The sequence below is a fragment of the Osmerus eperlanus genome, chromosome 14 (assembly GCF_963692335.1).
Source record: "Osmerus eperlanus chromosome 14, fOsmEpe2.1, whole genome shotgun sequence".
Taxonomy (NCBI): Eukaryota; Metazoa; Chordata; class Actinopteri; order Osmeriformes; family Osmeridae; genus Osmerus; species Osmerus eperlanus.
In genome coordinates, this window is record NC_085031.1 from 15,445,582 (window position 1) to 15,467,326 (window position 21,745).

The 21,745-nt window shown below is 43.6% G+C and overlaps 1 protein-coding gene across 1 annotated transcript; it reads left to right on the forward strand.

The window, feature by feature from the left end:
- The first annotated feature begins 766 nt into the window (after nt 1–766).
- Nucleotides 767–15,586, forward strand: LOC134034223 (reticulon-4 receptor-like). The gene is made up of 2 exons (XM_062478613.1): nt 767–1,250; nt 13,548–15,586. Exons 1-2 carry the CDS (start codon nt 1,229–1,231, stop codon nt 14,894–14,896), a joined length of 1,371 nt encoding a protein of 456 aa, XP_062334597.1. The 5' UTR covers nt 767–1,228; the 3' UTR covers nt 14,897–15,586.
- The last annotated feature ends 6,159 nt before the right edge of the window (nt 15,587–21,745 follow it).

A 21,745-nucleotide genomic window follows, 5' to 3' on the forward strand; every position in this document is an offset into this window, starting at 1 on the left:
TGCAAAGTTTGGTGGTTCAGTATTTTAGAAAATGTTTTCAAATTTTTCTATAGAATACTGGAATACAATAAGGCACATTTCATATTTTTTAAAGCTTTTTGGGGCGGAAATTTTCAATATATGCAAATAGTCCCCTCTTTTACAGCACCTTTTTACCCCTCTTTTCTACTCTTAAAATCCAATCAGAATGATAGAGTGATTTCACCTGGCTAGAACTAGTTCACACTTTCCCTGTGCTGATGATATGACTTACTGAAATTATGTTAGCAGTTATTTTAAGGCCCAGCAAGCTTTGCAAACACAAAATGTATGTCGCTCCCAATACTTTTGAACACGGCTGTACATTAAGCTAAACCACTGTTAAATCTAACCATAGAAAAATAAGGCACAATGGATACAGTGATAAAGATGATAAAGATGATAAATGTTATATGATGCCGTCATGGCCGTCGTCCGCATACAAGGACGTTTAAAGGTGTGAGGCAGGTTGGTATAATGTTATAAACGATTCAGGTATTGGATAAAGTCAAACGGCGAGTGGCGTTTTCTATTACGAAAAGCATCAGGGTGCGAGGTCTGAAATACTGCATTTAATAATTTGCTCATTATAGACCGTGCATGTTTTAGGGTTCAATTTTGTTGTGTGTTGCCTGGATGGATGAGCTCAACCAACTTCACTTAGAGCTGATAGCATTGGTACACCCCAACACAGTGCCCCTGTTTAAAGCGCGCGCGCACACCGGGCTCCCTTTAACTCCGGAGCAGATCCGCGTTGGAGGGGTACCTGTGATGCTACCTTCGCGCGCCAATCTGCAGTGCACACTCACAGGATAACTCCCGAGTTGGACAACGAGGGTCGGATGGATAGATATGGTTAAATTCAGTGGATTACACTGTGACGGTTGTTTATGCATTCTTACCATTTACTTACCTATTCGGTCGATTCCGCCCGTGGGGTGAGGTGGTCTGTTTGGAGACGCTCTGGATTGTCTGGATGTAAATAGAAGATTTTGTTCCGCGCACACATCTCAAATGACCGAGCGCGGTGTTATAGGGAGACCGCGTTCTCCAGTCCGCTTCAAGGTAAAATCATCGGGCTAAACTTTTTCTGGACGCTGACCTGGGTTTACCACCGTTTCCTCTTACCCGGATCGCGGATTTCGAAGCAGAGACCAGTTTTATTCATCCGCGGACACAAAAGGAGGCTCTTTGGGATTATACTTCGAAAATGAAGTCCATTTTAACCCGAGGTAGGTTATCAAATTGAATAGATTGTGGTCGTGATTCTGATCAAGACACATTGACACAATTCATACAAAACAAATTGATGGTCATATTAAATGTAAATAGGTTATTTTAATAGTCGTTGTAATTTAGCAGGTTATGCTACCTAGTTATACTGCAAGGGGATGCGCACGTATTTTCGTACATTCAAATAACATGTAGGTTAACATGTCAATAGAAAAACTAAATAAACTGAAAATAATTTACTTAAAATACTAAGCGCCATACCTATATTTAACGAGTATTTGCAGGAACGTAAATTGTTTTGTTTGTAGTCTATTTTAACCGTATCCCACTGCGTACAGCCTGTCTGTTCTGTTGAAGTTGCATCTAGTCTCGCAGCGGGGAGTTGGGGATTGGGCGGGGCGTTCGGCCTCTCTGACACGGCTCGTCAACTGACATATTAGTCTGGTCGCTTGTTAGTGTGGGTGCTTGTATGTCAGCTTCCGTCCATAAGTAGCCTGTTCCAGTCCGTGTGACAGACCAGAGTGTAACTAAATGGGGCGTGGGTTTCTCACCTTACAGTAATTGTTCTTTCCACGAGTATAGGCCTATATATGGAGCTGAACTCCTGAACAAGCAGCGGTCTATGATTCATTCTAAAAGCCCTGTACATCACGCCAGGTGGGAGAGCAGGGAAGAACAGCCCTGAATAATTAACAGTAATCCCAACCAAATGCCCCGTGCTGAAAATACATCAAACAGTCCATAGGGCACTGGAGGAAGATGTAGGGAAAGAAGGAGAGAGTGGGAGAGATAGACAGAGGGAGGGAGATAAAGATGTAAAGAGAGAGTGAGGGAGACATGGAGAGAAAGAGAGATGTAGAGAAAGATGGAGATAGAATAAGAAATGTGGTGGAGAGAGAGAAGGAGAGAGAGAGGGAGAAATGGAGAGAGACATGGAGGAAGAGAGACGGATAGTAAGCTTGCAGTAGCCTACATATAGTGTGAAGTAATAGAAGACTGGAAGAGTGTGTTAGACTAGTGTGAATTGCAATCTGTCTCTCCAGCTCTCTCTTCCTCTCTCTTTCTTTCTCTCATCAACTCTCTCTGTATCTCACTCTCTCTTTTGCTCTCTCTTTCTAGCTCTGTCTCCGTTTCTCTCTCTTTACCTGTGGGAGAGGGAGATGGAATGAGAGAGCGAGTACAGCTGTTGAAAGGTGTTCACCATGCTACACATGAACACATCCAGCAATCTTCTAGGAAGGTCAATTCTTCTCTTGACAGACAGACAGACAGACAGACAGACAGACAGAGCCTATAGTCACCTTGTTTACTTCAGCCTCCCTCATGCCCTCTGTCCTTATTCAAAACAGCCTCTTGACATGTCAACAGTTCTAGCCATTGCTTCTTCTCTTAAACCACTGTCCCTCTACAGTACGGGCCAGCACACATAAATCACAGTCTGGGGCGTCAATCCTGCCTTATTGAAATCCATTACGGATGCCTTTGGCCTCCGATTAGAGGTAATTGCAAAAGGGTTAAATCCATTCCTGTGTTTGAATGTGCTGGTAGGTGGGCATCTTTCTTTAGGTGAGGTCCATAATGGTTCAATCAGCCTTGAACACGGTCACGGTGTGTATGTGTGTGTGTGTGTGTGTGTGTGTGTGTGTAGGAAGCCGGAGGGGGTCTCTGGGACTAAAGAGGAGTAATGAGGAGCATATGCTGCTGATCCTGTTACATTTACATTTAGCAGACGCTCTTATCCAGAGCGACTTACAGTAAGTACAGTGACATTCTCCCCGAGGCAAGTAGGGTGAAGTGCCTTGCCCAAGGACACAACGTAATTTCGCACGGCTGGGAATCGAACTGGCAATCTTCAGATTACTAGCCCGCTTCCCTCACCGGTTGGTGGGGAAGCTGACCAGTGCCTGGTCCAATGTTGTCTGTCTCCTTGATCCAAACCAACCTTTTGCATAAACACTTTACTGAGGTCGTTTTTGATAATGACCCTGTATGGGTTGAAGGATGAAACGGTGGAAAGCTAATGGGGTAAAACGCCATGGAAACACTGTGTGAAAACACGGGTTCACAGCATTGCTGTCTGTCACCTCCGTACCTCAAGTTGCTTTTGATATCGACGCTCTCTTGACGGATGAAACAGTGATTAGCTTCCTTGCCAGGTCACCCTGGGGCCTCTCTCCATGATCACTCACTCCCCGACATCCGAAAAGCTGACTGTCTCCCTGCATGTGTGTTCAGACACACTCCAGAATGTGAGCCTCGCTGTGAAAGGCTGTCTGATTATGATGATGGTGATGGACTAGACATTATTCCAGTCAGTAGATGATTGGCCCGCAATGAATGAGCGCTGAGGCATTGAGACAAGCTCTTTATTGTGCTGTTGTTTTCCCATCACGCAGCAACCTCGGAGCCCAAAGCCACACATTCATTTATTTAGCGTTTTATTGAGTTAGCAGACGCTTTTATCCAAAGCGACATATAAATAATCAAGGACTAGAAGTGGTGCGGTTCTAGCAGTATTTTTTTTGTATATAAAGCCAAGGAACCATGTGTGGTTCAGCAGACTGTGGTACAGGCCTGAGCAGACTGGTTGTGAACATGCTGAAGGTGAGGTAGCTTTGGAGGGAGGTTCCTGGGTTTCTGCCATGCGTCAGCAAAATACTCTCTAAATCATACCGTTTCAGTCTTAAATTTCACTCGATGTCCACAGCATCCACTGTAAACCATGGCAACTGTTGTTTTATTAATGGGGTTGAATGAGCTAAAGGGACAAGGGATTGAGAGGTACACCGGATTGCATTCCACTGACGTTCAGCGCTATTGATTGAAAGAGACAAAACAAGGCCTCATTAGTGAAGAGTGAACAAAAAATAACGTCATAGATTTTAAATAAACTTCACAAACACCTAACAGGTAAACAACGAAAAACGACAATTTCAGCTAATTATAACACACCTGTGATTCAAATTAACAACTTTTAAGGTGTGCGTAAATTATTCTACCTCCTCGACTCCGCTTCCTCCGCAATCACGATAACACACCATCATTAGAGCTCCATTCTACTCATTAAATGACGTCTGGGTACTATGGGGGATATTTTAGTACATTTGACCTCATGCAGTACATTGGAACAGATGGACTGCATGCTGTCAGTGAACTGTGTGAATAAACTAGGTACAAGGGCACTAAGACTGGAGCCAGAACATGCTGTGTGAGATCATGGTCGTATTCAGCAGAATCTCTATGATGCCATACGCAGCGTAATATACACCCACAGCTTAATGCAGGAAGATGCTAATCTCTTAATTTTGGGGGGGAAATGTTTAAACTTTTCTGCTGCAGATGGAAAAGTATCACTTCAGCTCTTTGCACTGTTTCTCTGTCATTTTCGTGATTAATTAATTAATGGGGCCATGAAACTGTGAGCTTGTGAAAAATGTCAGAACTACAAATTAATTCAGTGGCAGTTAGGTTAACATAGTTATCAGAAAAGACATGTTGGAGAGAAAAGCTAATTTAGTGAAAAATATTGCCTTTACAGAAAAGTGGAAAGAATGAGGTGAGATGTTTGTGAAAAATTACCATGGCTGTATGGCTGTCCAATAGGGGTGGGAATCTTTTGGTACCTCACGATTCAATTCGAATCGATTCTTGGGTAACGATTTGATTAAAAATCGATTCTCAATTTTTCTGAGATAAAAAAAATTAAAAATCGAATTGTGAATCGATCTGAATCGCTAGCATCGATATTTTCCCCCACCCCTTCTGTCCAATCCTCTTTCCAATAAGACATTTAAATGTTGCAGTGGTGGTTGCGAAGTTAGACGAGTAAAACCCCATCCATTTCAACTCCAGGGGAACTCTACCAAATAGCTTTGACAATGTGTGTCATTAATAATGACCGAAGGTTAGTGTTTTTTTTGTCTTTAATGAATTCCTCCCTAAAAATACTGCACAGAATTCATTCCCTGTAAGGGAGCAGGACATGGCAGTCCTCTGGGGGGGAGAGAATATTTTGTCTAGAGAACAGAACATGCACTAAGCCATCTCAGGGGAGAATTCCCAAGAAGAAAGCTAATGGAATATTGATGGCCCTCTCCTCATGCAGTCTGCTCTAGAGCCTGCTCTCAACCATGACGGTCCGACGATGCTTTCATCTCCACCAGAACCAATGGCGGGCTTCCATCTTTGACTTCCTGACCTCGTTGCCAGTCCTTGCTCAAGTATTCTTCACGTGTGCCCCCGAAGGTGGGGTCACCCTCCAACTTCACGCCGTGCGAGGGAAACACACGTCCTGGGGGAAGACCCTTAGCATGCAGGGGTCTCTGGAACATGTGTGTCCATGTATGCCCGTCGACAAATCACAGTTCTATGATGCTTGGGTGTATGATAATGAGCCCTGAAAAGAATTTATGAGATTTGAGCCATGTTGGCATTCATGTGAATGACTGACCCTTGGATTTGCTAACGAGAATGTTCTGCAGTAAATCCCTGAGCTTGGTAGTGTTGAGTTGCTATTTTGGGCGTCTTTGATAGACTTGAAGATGCTGCACTGAGGATTAACATTCTGAGTAGTTTTATGACTCTGACATTTTTGTTACTTACATTACTTACCTTACATTATATGTGATGGAAACCTTATCTTACTGCTTGATATTTAGTATTACATGTTGCTATTCAAATTATTTATCCAAAGCACAATGACAGTAGGAGTTCATTTTACCAATACAATTCACTATACAACAATTACTGTACATGCACACAGATTGTTGTTAATTGAACACTATAAATTACATTTATTCATTTAGCAGATGCTTTTATCCAAAGCGACTTCCAAGAGAGAACTTTACAAAAGTGCATAGGTCACTGATCATAACAATGAGATAGCCCCAAACATTGCAGGTAGCCAAAACATGAAGCATACATTGTGAAAAACCAAATAAGTGCCAATGGGAAGAACCATAACAGCATAAGTTACTTGCCCAAAGACACAACGTCATTTGACACGGCCGGGAATCAAACTGGAAACCTTCAGATTACTAGCTCGATTCCCTAACCGCTCAGCCACCTGAATATATACAAAATATTCTACCACAGTGAAAAGTGGCAAGATAACAGAGGCAGCGTACACAGTTGTCGTTGCTGTGCTCTGAAACCTCATTTTGGAGTGAGCTTTATTTGAATCATTCAGAGTGACATTCTCCAATGATGCCTTCATCAGCAGGGTGTGAGAAGGGTGATATCTCTTCTCACTAACTGACAGACGAGCTGGGGAAAATCTCAGGTGTTCACCTCCCAGCTGCTGTTGCAGCAAGTCTGTAGAACTTCATAACAAGGTCACAAACAGAATCTAGATCCAGAAATATAGCTGAAGTTCTGTGCCAACTCAAATTCAGCTCACACACTGTCTCACACACATCTGATTCATGCAGCCGCTGCTAATATGTTTACCTCAGACCGGATATATTTGCACTCCGCTATTAATTCTGTTCGGGACTGTCATAAAATAATATATTCACTTTGCAGACGCTTTATCCATGTCTGTCTTTCTCAAACTTAGCTTGTCTCATTAACAACTTCAAGCAACATATTATGGATACAGGACACTGAATGCTCTTTCAAATTTTTATATCCTATTATATTTCTATTCTATTTACTATTATATTGAAGAGCCTCCATGTACCAAATTAGCATGTTTGCCCTTGAATCTTGAGTCACTTTTTTAAAACAGTTCTCACATTTACAAGTGAATGATTATGTCAATAAGTGCGGTAACATTTTATTTATTGTGTATTTGAAAAAGCGGCTTGATCATTAGAACAGTCTCTTTAAGGAACGATGGGCCAGGCAACCCATTTGCTCAGTCGAGTGAGGCGTAATGATATAATGAAGTGGGCTGGCTCTGTCAAGTTGTTCTGTGAACAGCGTTTGCCGTCTTTCTCATGGCTAATCACTTGACGGAGGAGCATAAGACACCAGGTCATCCACATGTTTACATAATCGACTGTGTGTTATTGCTTAGCCGGAAGTGTTTTTGTGGCCATGTCATTAATCCAATTCCCCTCTTCCCCTCTGTGCTGTAGAGTTGTCTTTGGGGGTTCCAGTCTCCAGAAGGATTACCTTTTCACTTTGATGTTCTCCCATAGCATGGTGCATAAAATTATGCCTTTGAATTGCAGGCTTTGTGAGAGAAATACACTGTACACAGCATTGTCTCTTTGGAGAGGCACCGTTTGTGTAACAAGCAGACGGTTAGAGGCAGAAAGTCAGACATCCCAAGTCTCCCGGAAGTTCCGGGAGTCTCCCGCATTTCAATAGCGGCTCCCGGAAGCCCGCAAATGCTATACAATCTCCCGGAATTCGGGGATTTTGTATTTAGAGCGAGTGCGAGACTGTGCAATGGTCAATTATGGTTGAAACAGGTGCATATCGCGCGTCATGATTGCGTCACGGGGGGGGGGGGGTGTTAGCAGGGTGATAACATTTATCCCCTCAAATGTTCATACCAAACCATCATCCTTCTCATAACAGCAATAAGGCTCTCAAGGTTCACGCATTCGCCGTGAGACTCACGCATTTCAACCATTTCACACACTAGCACGCGATGTTGAGTGAATTACTAGGTGTTACCATGTTACTTCTCACGCTAAGAAGTAAGAGGATAATTTGTCCAACATGCAAGTAATGGACGAGGCACAGGCATACGGACGTACATTTGCCGGATTTTAGTAGTCAAACGTTGCCACGGATGGTAATCTTTTTTTTTAGTCAAACTTGCTTGGTGTAGCCTACACTCGTAGCAGCGACCGGATTATATAAATAACACCCGCGACCGACTTCCAAATGTGGTTATTATTATTCAAAATCATACGATGTATGTGACCTTTCCCTACGAGCTCTGCTTAATGATAACTGGTAGGTCAAAGCTCAAATTGTGTGCGGGGAGGAACGAATGTACTGGCACGACTAGCCAATCAGTGCGTATGGACTTGATCAAGCGTTCAGTAAAGTAAGCAGTGCTTTGCGTCTATGGAGCTCTAATCGTGTGATGCACGTGTGCAGCACCAGCACGTATAGGTGTTGGGGGAAAAAGCGAGACGAGAGTGCGAAACCTTCAGAAATTGACTGTGGAAAGAGGGAGGGGGTGTATGCGAGGAAGGGTGGGAGGTTGTTTAAAAAAAAACTGTCTCGGTATCGACTTGGTACCTAGCCTACTGATTTCTGATTGGAGCGCGGTGTTGTGAAGAATGGATGAACGGGGGAGTAGGGGTCACGAGCAAGGCCACTGCGAGTGGGAACAAGATGTAAGGAGAATAAAGACGAACAGAACTGACATATGGTAGAGGGAGGAGGATGTCAACGTGGATTCTAATTCTCACAGCCATAGATAATAAAGGGAGATCCCTCAGCGGTTTGGCCAATATGGTATGTCGCTATTTTGTCTTGAGTGGATGTGTTCGATTTAGCCACGCATATAGCCTAACGCCAGGTTTCTGAAAGCCATCCGTGGTTTGGTCCAGCTCATGAGGTCTTATTTCCCTCGCTGTCCCAAGTACGCAATCATCACTGTGTGTCTTGTGGCGTTGGGCAGTGTGACAGCCAGACGTCTCCGGCGGGAAGTGGGGGGCACGAGGATACAAGGGGGCTGCGATCCTCGTCAAAGTGTCGAATGTTATTTTGTGACTACAAGTAATGGCAGTATGGTATGTGGTCCCATACAGTACATTATTAGGGCTGTACAGTATATTATTAGAGGTAAAAAAAAAATCACATTATTAGAGCTGTGCAGTACATTATTAGAGGTACAGAGTACATTGTTAGAAGTATAGAGGGAATTATTTGAGGTAGAAGTACATTATTAGAGCTGTAGCATAATTATCTTACATTAGAGATATACTAAAGCAGATGCTGTCACTTTGGAGGTCTTACTTTTGCTAATATCTTTTGTCACATCTGTGGATTGTCACCATGTGAATGCCCAGCCCAGTGGAGCCCAGGGGAGGATGGCATGCACTGCCTCCCCCCCCCCCCCCCACCGCCTCCCCCTCTTCCCCTCTCGGTGTGACAGCCAGGAGGAGTGTGGGTGCCTCCTCTCTCCTCTCCTGACAGGCTGAGCAGGTGAGGAATCTGACGGAGCCTCTCACAGCTGTGCCTCCCTCCAGCACCGCCGCCGCCGCCTGTCACACACGCACGCTTATCTGATCACCGCCAACGCCGTCCTCAGTCTCGCTCGATACACACTTCCTTTTTTTTCGACAGGGGGAGGCGGGGGGGGGGGGGGGGTGCGCATACATTTCATGTTGCACTGCATTTCATTTGTTGTCCAACACCAAGTTAAAGGAACGAGAAATCTGGAGGGGAGGAGGAATGAAGGGTGACCAGTGGGGGGGGGGGCGCTGTGGAGAAAAGGGCGCCCCTCTAACCAGCAAAGGTGATGGATCAATAAAGGTCTGTAGCTGAGAAGCCCGTTATCAGTCCAGGGATGAGAGACTCAGTCCAGCGGAGCCGGGATCCAGGTGTGCATCAGGGTTCAGAAGCCTCCTTATCGCTGCTCTTTACGACGGAGTCCATTTTCCACCACGGGGGCTTTAGTGCATCCAGGCGCACCCAACAGGCACCGCTAGTCAATTATGCAGCAGTTTTTCCCCCCTCCATAGGAGCAGAACACTATGCTGTGTGTTTTGAAAGCCTTTTAAAGCAGTCAAACTTTAGTGCGTTTGTTTTTTTGTGGGATGGTTTAGAGCCCCTCCATAGCTGGGTCACAGCTAATGTTCGATGGAGATCTTTCCAATGACAACTGATTGTAATCGGGAAATATTACCACAGTGACAGTTATAATGAGGCTGTGGCACTTACTGTATATAATATGTTGTAATTTGGGTTCAGAACCATCCGTTTGATACCAAACACACCTCCATTACATGCTAGTGTGCACGTAATGAGATTTGGCAAGCAGATTGTGTGTTTATAACCTCTCTAGACTTTTAAATGACTGCGAAACATCACTTCCTGGCAAGCGTCACGTTTTAGAACGAAGCTTTCTGTGGCAAAGAGCCTATGGATCTTCTGTTCTCCTTTCTGAAAAACCCCCCCAGTGAGATTGCTGCCACATTTAATAGCTACCGATTCCCAAACGCTGCGGAGATTGGTTTCCTATGAGGAAGTACCGCACAGTCTCGTGTCTCCTGAGAATTGTGCAGGGAGCAAGCAATCTCATGTATCTTTATAGGTCCTCTCTCAATGGTGCAAAGTAATTACAAACCTTCCTTACCACGGCTCCAAGTAGTCCTATTGTAGATTTCATTATCTTTTCACTTTCATTACCAAGATTTTGAACCTTCATGTGTTTGAAGTAGGTAAATACGTCTACAAAACACAGACTGGCCTGTTTCCTGTGTTGTTGCTTTTTATACTATAAACGTCCTTAGTACACGAGCAGGGATGGACTGTGGCTTTCGCAATCGAAAAACACGTTAGAAAAGAAACTTCTAAATTCTTACTTTCTTCTCCTCCCTCTTGTATGACAGTGATATTTCTGGCAACAAGATGACGGGATGATTTTTAAATGTTTTGTTGATATTGTAAAAAAGGTTTTAGCTGGTGTGCCGGAAACAAGTTCCAGAAGCTGGTAATGGCTGTAAACTTACCAAAAGTTGAGTTCTCTCCCCCTCTCCCTTGGTTTTACCCTTGTTGTTAAGTTGTAAAAGTCAGAACCAAGAGAACTTACTTAAAGGTACAATAGGTCCCCTTTAAACATGTTGTGTCAGCTAATGAGCTGAGCTCAATTTCAAATTTTGGAGCAGCCCGCTACTTTCCAGCCAATTGTGTTCCAGCAATCCTGTTCCAGCCAATAGTCTTTGGCAAGGAGGGTCTTTTTCCTTCGGTTAGTTTGTGAAACCACTGTCAATCAAACTCTTGCTGAAGGAAATCACAAAGTAGATTGTAGAGCTAAATAAGTACTTACATTTACATTTAGTCATTTATCAGACGCTCTTATCCAGAGCGACTTACAGTAAATACAGGGACATTCCCCCCGAGGCAAGTAGGGTGAAGTGCCTTGCCCAAGGACACAACGTCATTTGACACGGCCGGGAATCGAACTGGCAACCTTCTGAGTACTAGCCCGATTCCCTAACCGCTCAGCCACCTGACTCCCTACTTGCTGTACATATTTGAGAACCTTTCCTTGTTTTCTGTTGAACAGTCCACAGGGTGTAATCCGTTGGGCTTCCTGATGTTTAGGGAGTATTTGTTCCTCTATAAGCCTGAGAAAGGAGCTGAGATGGTTTCATTTACATGATAATTAGCAGAGGGACCTTAATACAACAGAACAAAATGCTCAAGCTGGGAGCATTGTACAGAAGGTGAGGTGTCTCCATGTCCCAGCGCTGCCACCTGTTCCAGAGGAAGATTTCCCTTCCAGCACCAACTGCTTCCCTTCCTTCTCTCATGCTGAGCGACAAGGGACTCAACCTGTGTCCTTTCTGTGTCCAACAAACCGCTGCAAAGTCGAAATGGAATCCATGACTCCAATCCACAATACGACCCCTCTCCCATCCATGTTCTTTGAATGCCTATTGACGATATTGGATACAAAAGTGATTAGTATACCTTCCATGCACATTGCATCACTTTGGTGGAGAGGTTAGTTGCGCCCCCCCTCTCCTTCCCTTTATTTCACTCTCTCTGTTTCTCTCTCACTTTGTCATCCCCCTCTCTCACCCCGTTATTTATTTAGAGTCTGTGTGGTTCAGTTATTCAGGAGCCATCTGGTTTGAAGATGTGTTGTCTCTACAAATGAGAGACAGAGCCCTTTTTTGTTTTGTAACTGTTCTCTATTAAACACCACCTTCACCATGGTCTCTGGCAGTCTTCAGAAGCTCAGCTGCAACACCTCTAAGGCTTTTCATTAGAGCAACACAAGTTCCTTCTTCTGTGGAGGGCGGGGTGGGGGGGCGGCTTAGCCTTGAGTAGCAATGACAAGACAACATCCGAATAAAGGAGGAGTCACTTCTTTGTTACGCCAAAGCTGAGAGCCAGTATCTGCATCATCTTGGCTACAGCACAGTGTGCATCTGCTTGATTGCTGCTGACAGCATCGAAGGTGGTCATTGGATATCAGGATTTAATGTGAGTCGTGGTAGAGGAAAGTCAATATAATCACTCCTAAGAGACTACTCACAGACTACTCAGATCACGATTCTCAATGAGATATTAACTCGTCCTTCCAAAGATCTTATAACTAAATAATACGCGCTGCATTCTTTTTCTTTTGTGTGCACACAAAATCCATGAAAGTAAAAGGATTTGTAGAGGAGAGGCAGTCTGGCAGGGTGAGGCGGTGCGAATGGAGGCGAATAAACCAAAGGATGTCTGTCCTGTGAAGATATTGTATCAGGAGGGAAGGGAAACTGCAGTAAATCTTGGAGAGCAGCCCATCTAGCACCGCAAACTAGTTCTGTCTGAACACTCAGCATGTGTCTGGCACTCGTGTTCACAGGCATAGTGAGAAAGTACCGTGTCAACACCCTTTTTCCCCCCTTCCCACCTCTTTCCAAATCCCAACCAACCATGAAAATCACAGAGGAGATCTTGAGATCTGTCCGGCTGGGCAATTCGCTGTTGACCTTGTGTGATTAGTTCCATTTGCTCGGCTAGTTTGAGGTAATCCTTTCCAGACCACTCATCCTATTTCAAATTTGTGTGTGGTGCTTTCAGCAGCTGTGACACAATATTAATGACACATGGGCTCCTAATACCGGGGGATTAACACTGTTTAATTATTCATTATTGTTTTTTGATTCCTAATTCGTGAATGTGGATTCTCCTCGTGGATGTATTTAATGGATTTATAATTAGGCTTCAATGACTAGGAATGTAGAATGTAAAGAGAGAGAGAGAGCACAGAGAGCTGTTCAGTTGTTTTCAAAGATCAACACAGTTCAGAGTCAGCAGAAACACAACCCGCATCTACGCTGATGCACTTGAAAACCTAGCATTGCATTGCAGAGACATAGGCTAATCAAATTTACGAAATGCATAAAACTGTATAATCTCCCACATTCATTTAATACTTCTGGCAGGATTTCAATATGAATCTTCTTCGTGACAGACCCGTGTGCTCTCAAATGATATCCTTTCACTGAATATCAGAAATCCATGTTGTTTTGTGGGTTGGACTAAACTCTTTTTTTCTCAACCGCTTTTTAAAACACCGACCCTATTTACGCATTTTTTATCAAATGTATCTTTTAATTAACCAGGCTATTGTCTTCTCACTGTCTTCTCCTTTGTTGCAGTTGGCGAGCTCTACTTTGTGGTCCTGTGGCTGCATTCAGTTCCCCTGATGTCCGGCTGCCCGGCTCCATGCATATGTCACAGCGAGCCCCGGCCCAGCCTGGCATGCCAGCAGCAGGGCCTCTTCTCCATCCCCACAGAGATCCCTGTCCACACCCAGCGTATCTTCCTCCAGAACAACCGCCTCAGCGCGGTCCGCTCCACCAGCTTCAGCCCCTGCCGGAACCTGACTGTGCTGTGGCTGTACTCCAACAACATCAGCCACATCGAGGCAGGGGCCTTCTACGGGCTGGAGAGGCTGGAGGAGCTGGATATCGGCGACAACGACTTGCGGATCATCAGCCCCACGGCGTTCAGGGGTCTGACCAAGCTGCACACCCTGCACCTGCACAGGTGCGGCCTCTCTGAGCTTCCCGTCGGGGCGTTCCGGGGTCTCTTTGCCCTGCAGCACCTCTACCTCCAGGACAACAGCCTGCTGACCCTCCACGACGACACGTTCTTGGACCTGGCCAACCTGACTTTCCTGTTCCTCCACAACAACAAGATCAAGACCGTGACGGACCACATGCTGAGGGGCCTGGTGAGCTTGGACCGGCTGCTTCTCCATCAGAACAGAGTGACTTTCATCCAGCACAGGGCGTTTCACGACCTGCGCAAGCTGACCACGCTCTATCTGTTCTTCAACAACCTGACGGCGCTCACAGGGGAGACCATGGAGCCCCTAGTGTCTCTCCAGTACCTGCGTCTGAATGGAAACCAATGGATCTGTGACTGCCGGGCCAGAACGTTGTGGGACTGGTTCAAGGGCTTCAAAGGGTCCAGCTCGGAGCTGGAGTGCCATGTTCCCGCCCGGCTGGCCGGAAAAGATCTCAAGAGGCTCAAAAGTCCAGACTTGGAGGGGTGCTATGACACCCCTCACCACACCTGGATAAGTGTGCTCACCTCCAAGACACGATCTGGTAAGTTCCACAGCACGGAGAGTCCACTGAGAGCCGGCATTCCTCGCTGCTGCCTCTCGGACAATGACAAGTCGTCCATCATCTCCAACAAGGGCCTACCAGACCGTAGACAAATCACCAACAACCCTCTGAAGGAGAAGGAGAACATGTCCAAAACGAAGGTCCTGGAAGGCGACCCCTTGAAGAACGGTAATCCGAACAAACAGAGCCTGAATGATGGTCCCGACATCCTGGACCAGGATCTAGACTCTTCTAATAACACATTGGACAGGAAGAGGTGTGTGCAGACTGACATGTCAGACATTCATTGTGTCAAAGATCATTGTTCTACCATGAGAGCGCTAACGGTTATTTTTATACCCTTGCTTTTGCTATCCTTAGACTTCTGTTAGGGAATACAAATGGATAACTTCAGCTATGTAAGACTGGCAATCATGCACAGTGTGTGTGTGTGTCCGTGTGTGTGTGTTAGCCATGCGAAGTGTCATGTTGGGAATGAGAGTGTCAATGAGAGATACCAAGAGGATGCTGTAAAAACTGGACTCACAAATCTGAAAATGGATGCCTTTTTACATTATGTCAATGTTGATGTACAGTATATACTTAATTGATTTGTGCCCAGATTTGACTGTACTGTTTATTACACCTAGAAAATCTCTTCTTTCTGAGCGAAATCTGCCAATGTTGATGACCTGGTCATCACAAAGACTATATAACATGACAAAGCATCACCAACAATGTTTTGAGGTTTCCATGACAACCTCACAGACATTTGACAGTTTTTAGTTTTCTCCTTCATCGAGTTTTGTTTATAATTTTGAAGTGATGCCTTGATTCAATGATATTTTTATGTTCAACGTAAAATACTAAACAAAAAAACGAAACAAAAACGAATGAATCAAAAAACAAAGTAAGAAGAAATATTTTATGTTTATATGTTTTCTAGTCATGCCGTGATTTTGGTGCTGCTCAGAGGAGATTGTCTGTTTGTTCACTGACGTTGCTGTATATTATAAATAAGCATTTTATTTTACTTGTGAGAAGTATAGGTACCTTACAAATAAAGTATTCTCTTTCTTAGATATCTTCTATCATTTTGCAACATTCAAAAATAAGTGTAGTACAGCTGGTATGATGTTAGTAATGTATTCGTTTAGCGAGGCTTTTATCCAAAGCGTTGCACAGGAAAGAGGGGAATTTAAACATGAGATTCTGATATGCAGTCAAATGCTCTCACTAACAAGCAACACCCATCCCATTGAGTACACTATCATATTAAAGTCATATTTCCACTATCATATTAAAGTCATATTTCCAGGGTAATCCATAGAAAAGGCAGACTGAAACATAGGTCTGAGATGAGCTGAAAATGTACATCATCTCTGAAAAAGAATTAATGTGATATATTATATGATATTATAAGTAGCTTCCTTCACGGCTGAGGCCATGAATAGTAGATTGCCGAAAGCTGGATCGGTTCCTTCGTAAATCAATGTGGATGTTGACGTACAAGCTGTGTGGATTCAAGGGCATTCAAAGAATATTGGCAGGCTGTTTGGTGTCATGATGCATATCTTACACTCTCCCTAATAACATATAGGGGAGTCAGGTGGCTGAGCGGTCAGGGAATCTGGCTAGTAATCAGAAGGTTGCCGGTTCAAATCCTGGCTGTGCAAAATGACACTGTGTCCTTGGGCAAGGCACTTCACCCTACTTGCCTCGGGGGAATGTCCCTGTACTTATTGTAAGTCGCTCTGGATAAGAGCGTCTGCTAAAATGACTAAATGTAAAATGTAAATATATATAATCCACACCAACACCCTTAGTAACTTTCCTAGCCCTACACAACATTAAACATGGGAACGCTAAACAATTTACAATTCATTCCAAATGACATGAAGTTACTTGCTACTTAGTTACATAGTTACTGTGTTCTGTTTATGTAACCTGTTACTCCAATATGACTCTTTATCATGCCTTAAAGTGGACTCAGTTAAAAGATAAGTGGGTTGCTGTGAATAAAGGCCAACACTAATAATGATGCCCACTGATAAACCCTTTTTCACCCTTGTTGAAACATGGATGCTATCTGTATTATAATAAATATTTCCGAAGCGCATTAAACATTCCGGAACACAAGCGTGCTTCAGATCGATAACATTTAGCTCGAGGGCCAAAATCACAAGAAGAAGCATTTTATTGATGTTTCTCCAAAAGGCCCTCTTCACTGGTGGTTATAAACTGCTGATGGATCGCAGCAATTCTCTCCTGAAGAACTCACGTTTAATAAATAGTTGGTATTTCTTTGATTTTTTAGATACCAGCATCAGTTTTTCAACTATTCAATCGTTAAATCCTTCACAACAAATAACAGAACATGAATCAGTACAGGGCTACGGGACAGCTCTAACTCAGGTCGCCTTGGATATGAGCGTCTACAAAAGGATACATCGTTATTTTTATTACTACTGTTCTGATGGTTTCTTGTCCGATGCGATGAATCAGAGGCAGTGCAGCAGCACCGAGATTCCTGGCGGCAGGGATCCTCACACTGTAGAAATATAAAGTGTAGAAATGGAAGTGTAAATTGTAGAAAGTGAAGCCATGCATTGCCACTTCAGTATATCGATGGAAGAGTAAGTCAACAATATTGATCATTGTGTTGGTGTATGTTTTAGTGTAATGGTTGAATATCATGACAAGAGACATGCGTGTACCATATAGTTTAAACTTGATGTGGGTTTCCGTAAGACTAGTGTCAGGGTAAAAACTATCACAGCAAATGTCTAAGAGTTAATTTAACACCAGGAGTGTTCATTTTCTCATGAGATGGAACTATATAAACACTCTTGGTGTTAAATTAGCACGGACATCTGCTATGTAGGAATAGCAGTGTAACAAAGACCGTCCCTTTTAAATTGTTCCCTTCTGAAGGTCAAGGACACCCATAGAAACGTCCCACGAGGAAAAGAAGCCGGCAGCCTTGTCGACAAATATCTCATCTCCTGGAAATCTGTACAACGAGATCCCAAGGAGATTTTTATCTTAAACATTCAACCAACGTAATGACCAGCAACCCACAGTTACACAGACATGCATTAGTAAGTCACACAGTCAGTCAATTTTCAGTACTGGGTATTTTTCTCAGATTCTGTAACAGTGGAACCTGGGAGCAGGCAATATTTTGTGTAAATGTTTTGAAACCCAGAGCATTGTCAATGCAGTAATGGCTTCATACATTTCAATTAACTGTGGCTGTAAATGCGTTGCCAAGGGCAACACATTGTTCATCCATCTCAATTCATCCCCACTGGGGCCACTTGGACAAAGGTGACAGTCAACCATAGAAAGTATTGACCACAATGTCTCTACTAGCCTTTGAAATAAATGACCCAAATATGACTGTTTATCAGTCCTGGTTACTCACATGGGAAGGAAATTAATTTACTTATGTAAACTACTATGTTGTTTACAAGTGTTGGATGTCGTATGTTTTCTCAAAAACTGCCTTCGTGCCATCAGACAATTTGGATGGCACATTTTCAAGTTAACGCTGTTGTCTTTCCCAACCAACAACCCACCCACGCGACCACTGACTCCACAGCAACACGGAGCATTGCAGATGTTGACTCTCCTCGTTGAAGCAATTTACCGCAATTGTGCCAGGACTGTCATGTTGATTCAAGCACACCGAATTTCTAAGCCAAGGGACTTGAGTTCTCTGCCTCTTTGTGACTAGACCTTGATTCAAGCACTTTGTTTACTTAATGGAACAAAGCGTTGTATAAATGCAACTACTTCTTCATGGGTGTATTTCTCAAACCCATTCCTGAAGGTAGCTTCTAACCGATATAAACCTAGATTGGTTAGAAGTATACTATATCCTGGAATATACTGTTGGATCTTTAAATTGGCAATGTCGAGATCTCACTACAAACTTCAGATAAGTCCATGTTGATGTTGATTGAGGAAGCCTTATGATGATATATTTCTGTTACTTTTAAATCTTTGACTATTTTAGTAACAACACACCCTCACGCTCTCCAAATGTCAGTGCTTTGAGAATGTTGTAACGATAACAAATCACGCTACTAATGGTGATATCAAATCAAAGGTGCTGTCAACATGAGAATGAAATGGAGGGTAAAAAGAGATTAGACAGTCTTCACTTAGGGTTTGAAGCCTTTGATTACGAAATTCATTTTGATCACAGAGTTCAAACGGCACACAGAGCCATTCTGCCTGATACAGACAGGGAGTAGCTTCAATTATGCAACGCCAATTCCTGTGTGCGCACACAGGACTCTTCCCATGTAACTTCACAGCTGAGTGGACGCGTGTTAAAAGTTCCATGTCGGCAGAAAACTCCCCACGGACTTTTGTAACAGACAAACAATGGACTGGACTGTATGAAAAGAAGACAGAAAACCCCCCATCAATACACAAACCAAATGTTTTCCTTTTGTGAATGTATCAACTGCTGTTTGGTTGATTCAATGTTAAGTTTACCACGTGTGTTTGGACCATTTGTATAGAAATATTTCTATATCACTGTATCAATGTATTGTAGATAGGCCTGCAGGTTGTACACTGGTATACTTACTGGAATGTTGCTAAATATTTTTTGGCGTGATAGGAGAGGTTTTCTTTGTAACTCGAACTCTGCAAACGAAGGCAAAAATAGCTGTTGATGCACAAATTAATTCAGCATTTGAGGTAATTTAATTTGCTTTCCAGATCTTTCCAACCTCAAATTTGAGGTTATCTTAAGACACGGCGACTCATCTCAAGGACAGGAGCAAAGAAGAATAAACCGGATTTCGGCTTCCACTCAAAGGGGATTTCAGCCGAGTTTTGCCTCCAGATATGAAAGCAGTAGAAATGTCATGTGGTGGCTTCTGTTGTTTTGCCAGGGGCGTCGTTAGAAGCTTGGATGCCACAGGCTTGGAAGCTCTCCTTCCATGGTTATTCGTACTGAGAGGGACAGGTCAATATGCCTCCCTGGGTCCCCGGCCACAGCCTGCTGTCTCCTGCCTGAGGTAGACTTCTGGGAGATCTGAGGGAAATTTCCCCCGGTGACGTTATTAAATTAATGTTTCAGGGTTTTTTCAGTATAAGAAATGTAATCTTTTTTATTGTACCGTGTTGGATTGTGAGTTCAGCTTTGTGTCATTTCATGGCTCGATCGTCCTCACCTGTCTTAACTTTGTTTAAGGTCACTCGTTCCTTCCTAAATGATTTGTTTACTAAAGGACAGAAACTGAGATTAATCTTTGCCAATAGTTTATCCAAACGGTAGCACATTGATTTTGTGGAACAGGAATGCACTGGCTGTGACATAAGCATGAATAAACATAGAGGAGAATTTCCATGGCGATATATATGCTGGTCACAGTTTTTGTAGAAAAAAAACTATTGTTACGTGCGGGTCTCAGATATAATGTTCCCAACTTTGAAATTCGACACATGTAACAAGTACTAAGCAGGACCAGAGACAGATGAGACAGAAAGAAGAAAGGAAACTGAATAGGCAGAGATAGTAGAAAATAGATTATCTTTACTTGATCCTGACCTAAAGTCAGTGACATGATGTTACGAACTGTAGTTTTTGCAGTGACCCCAACCATGTTACCAAGATCCAGAGACAGCCTACAGCATCTCACAAGATTCACGGATAAGATATTTATCAGTCGAAAGACAGTGAAGCAGATGCACATATTTTAAACCCAGTCCTGTCTTCAAAGACCTGTTTGAATTATTTCAAGATTTGGCCTTTGTCTGGCAGGACAATCCAACATAATCCAAAATGATTAACTTTTTCCCCAGCCTCAGATTTTGTGTGTTTGGATTCCCTCACGTTGATGTATACTGTTTAACTTGCATTTACCCAACATCCCCAGGATGCTTGGCCAGAGATTCAGCAGGACGTGTTAGGAACAGAGTGCAGAAAAGACCAGGGTGGGGAATATGTCTTAAAAGCCTGTTTCTGTTAAAACTTCCAAACCACATCCTTGGGCTCTCAGGAAAGCTCATGTGGCCTCTAACGCAGAAAGCTTCTCTCCAATTTCCCGTTGCCTGTGTCCTTCAACGTCAGGCCCGAACAACCACCAGGATGCTCGAGTGAAACTTGCGAATCAAGCATCGCGATCACCGGCATGTATAAAGTGCCGTTCGCAAGATTTTATGAGTTACAAAATAATAATCAATTAATAACATTGGAGAACATGTAATGGTGTCCCTGGTGTTTGATTTACCAGCCTCAACGCAGACACGTGAATCAGCCTCCCTCTTGGACTGAGAGCTTCCAGTTAAGTGACTCTGGGTGGAAGCCCTCCAAATATTGAATTACTCACGGTTCAGATGGTTTCGAGCAACAACAGGGACAATCCGCTAGGCACAGCCCGCCTTCCTGCTTCCTGCCTAGCTCTCTCGCTTCCTGAGTGTTGGAGATGACATCAGGAGCATCAGGCTGAGTCTGAAGCTGGACCAGGGTCCCTGAGTAAACCTGCGAGGTTCAGTAAATACACAGAACATTCCAGTGAGGCTGTGGACGCACGCACCAACGCATGCACGCTTACTTATATCGGTCTACTCCCTGCCATTTTTTAGACCTCTTACTTACCTAGTCCTTTCTCGGACATGCAGATTAAATATTCACGATGGTCCACTAGGTCCATCTAGTCACCTTGTGCTTGTACAGTGTGTGACAGCACAACGCATGGCTTCTTGTTAACTTGAGTATGAACATGAATATTTGATAACCATTAACCTTGTGTGGCAGCTGCGGACCACAGATATAAAGCAAAGAGAGGTCTGCTTACTGTCCAGATGTCCAGTCATGTCCATGATCGCACTTCCTGTTGTCCCCATTGTGAGATTACAGAGGCATATAGTTAACTAATGTAGTAAAAACAACCATACACACAGCATGGAAAGCATGATTTCTTGTGTCTTGACCTGCAAATACCGGGTGTTTCATTACTACAGAGAAAAGGAACGGAATCTTCAGACGCTGTAATTGTAAGTCTCGTGCCTGGTGGTTTTAAAGGTTAAATCTTAACCCATGGAAGTTGAAACTGGAAATTGAAAGAACAACAACGTCCTGGGGTTGAGTCTCAAGCCATGCGTGAACAGTCCAACTGTCGCCTTGTTACGTAGATCAAGGAAGCAAAGCCATCCATGCTCACTGTGTGTGTGTGTGTGTGTGTGTGTATGTGTGTGTGTGTGTGTGTGTGTGTGTG

Excerpts from the sequence above, each read along its gene's own strand:
- LOC134034223 (XM_062478613.1), top strand. The coding sequence starts at position 1,229 with ATGAAGTCCATTTTAACCCGAG. Across the intron at positions 1,251-13,547 it reads GAAGTCCATTTTAACCCGAG|TTGGCGAGCTCTACTTTGTG; the intron begins GTAGGTTATCAA and ends CCTTTGTTGCAG.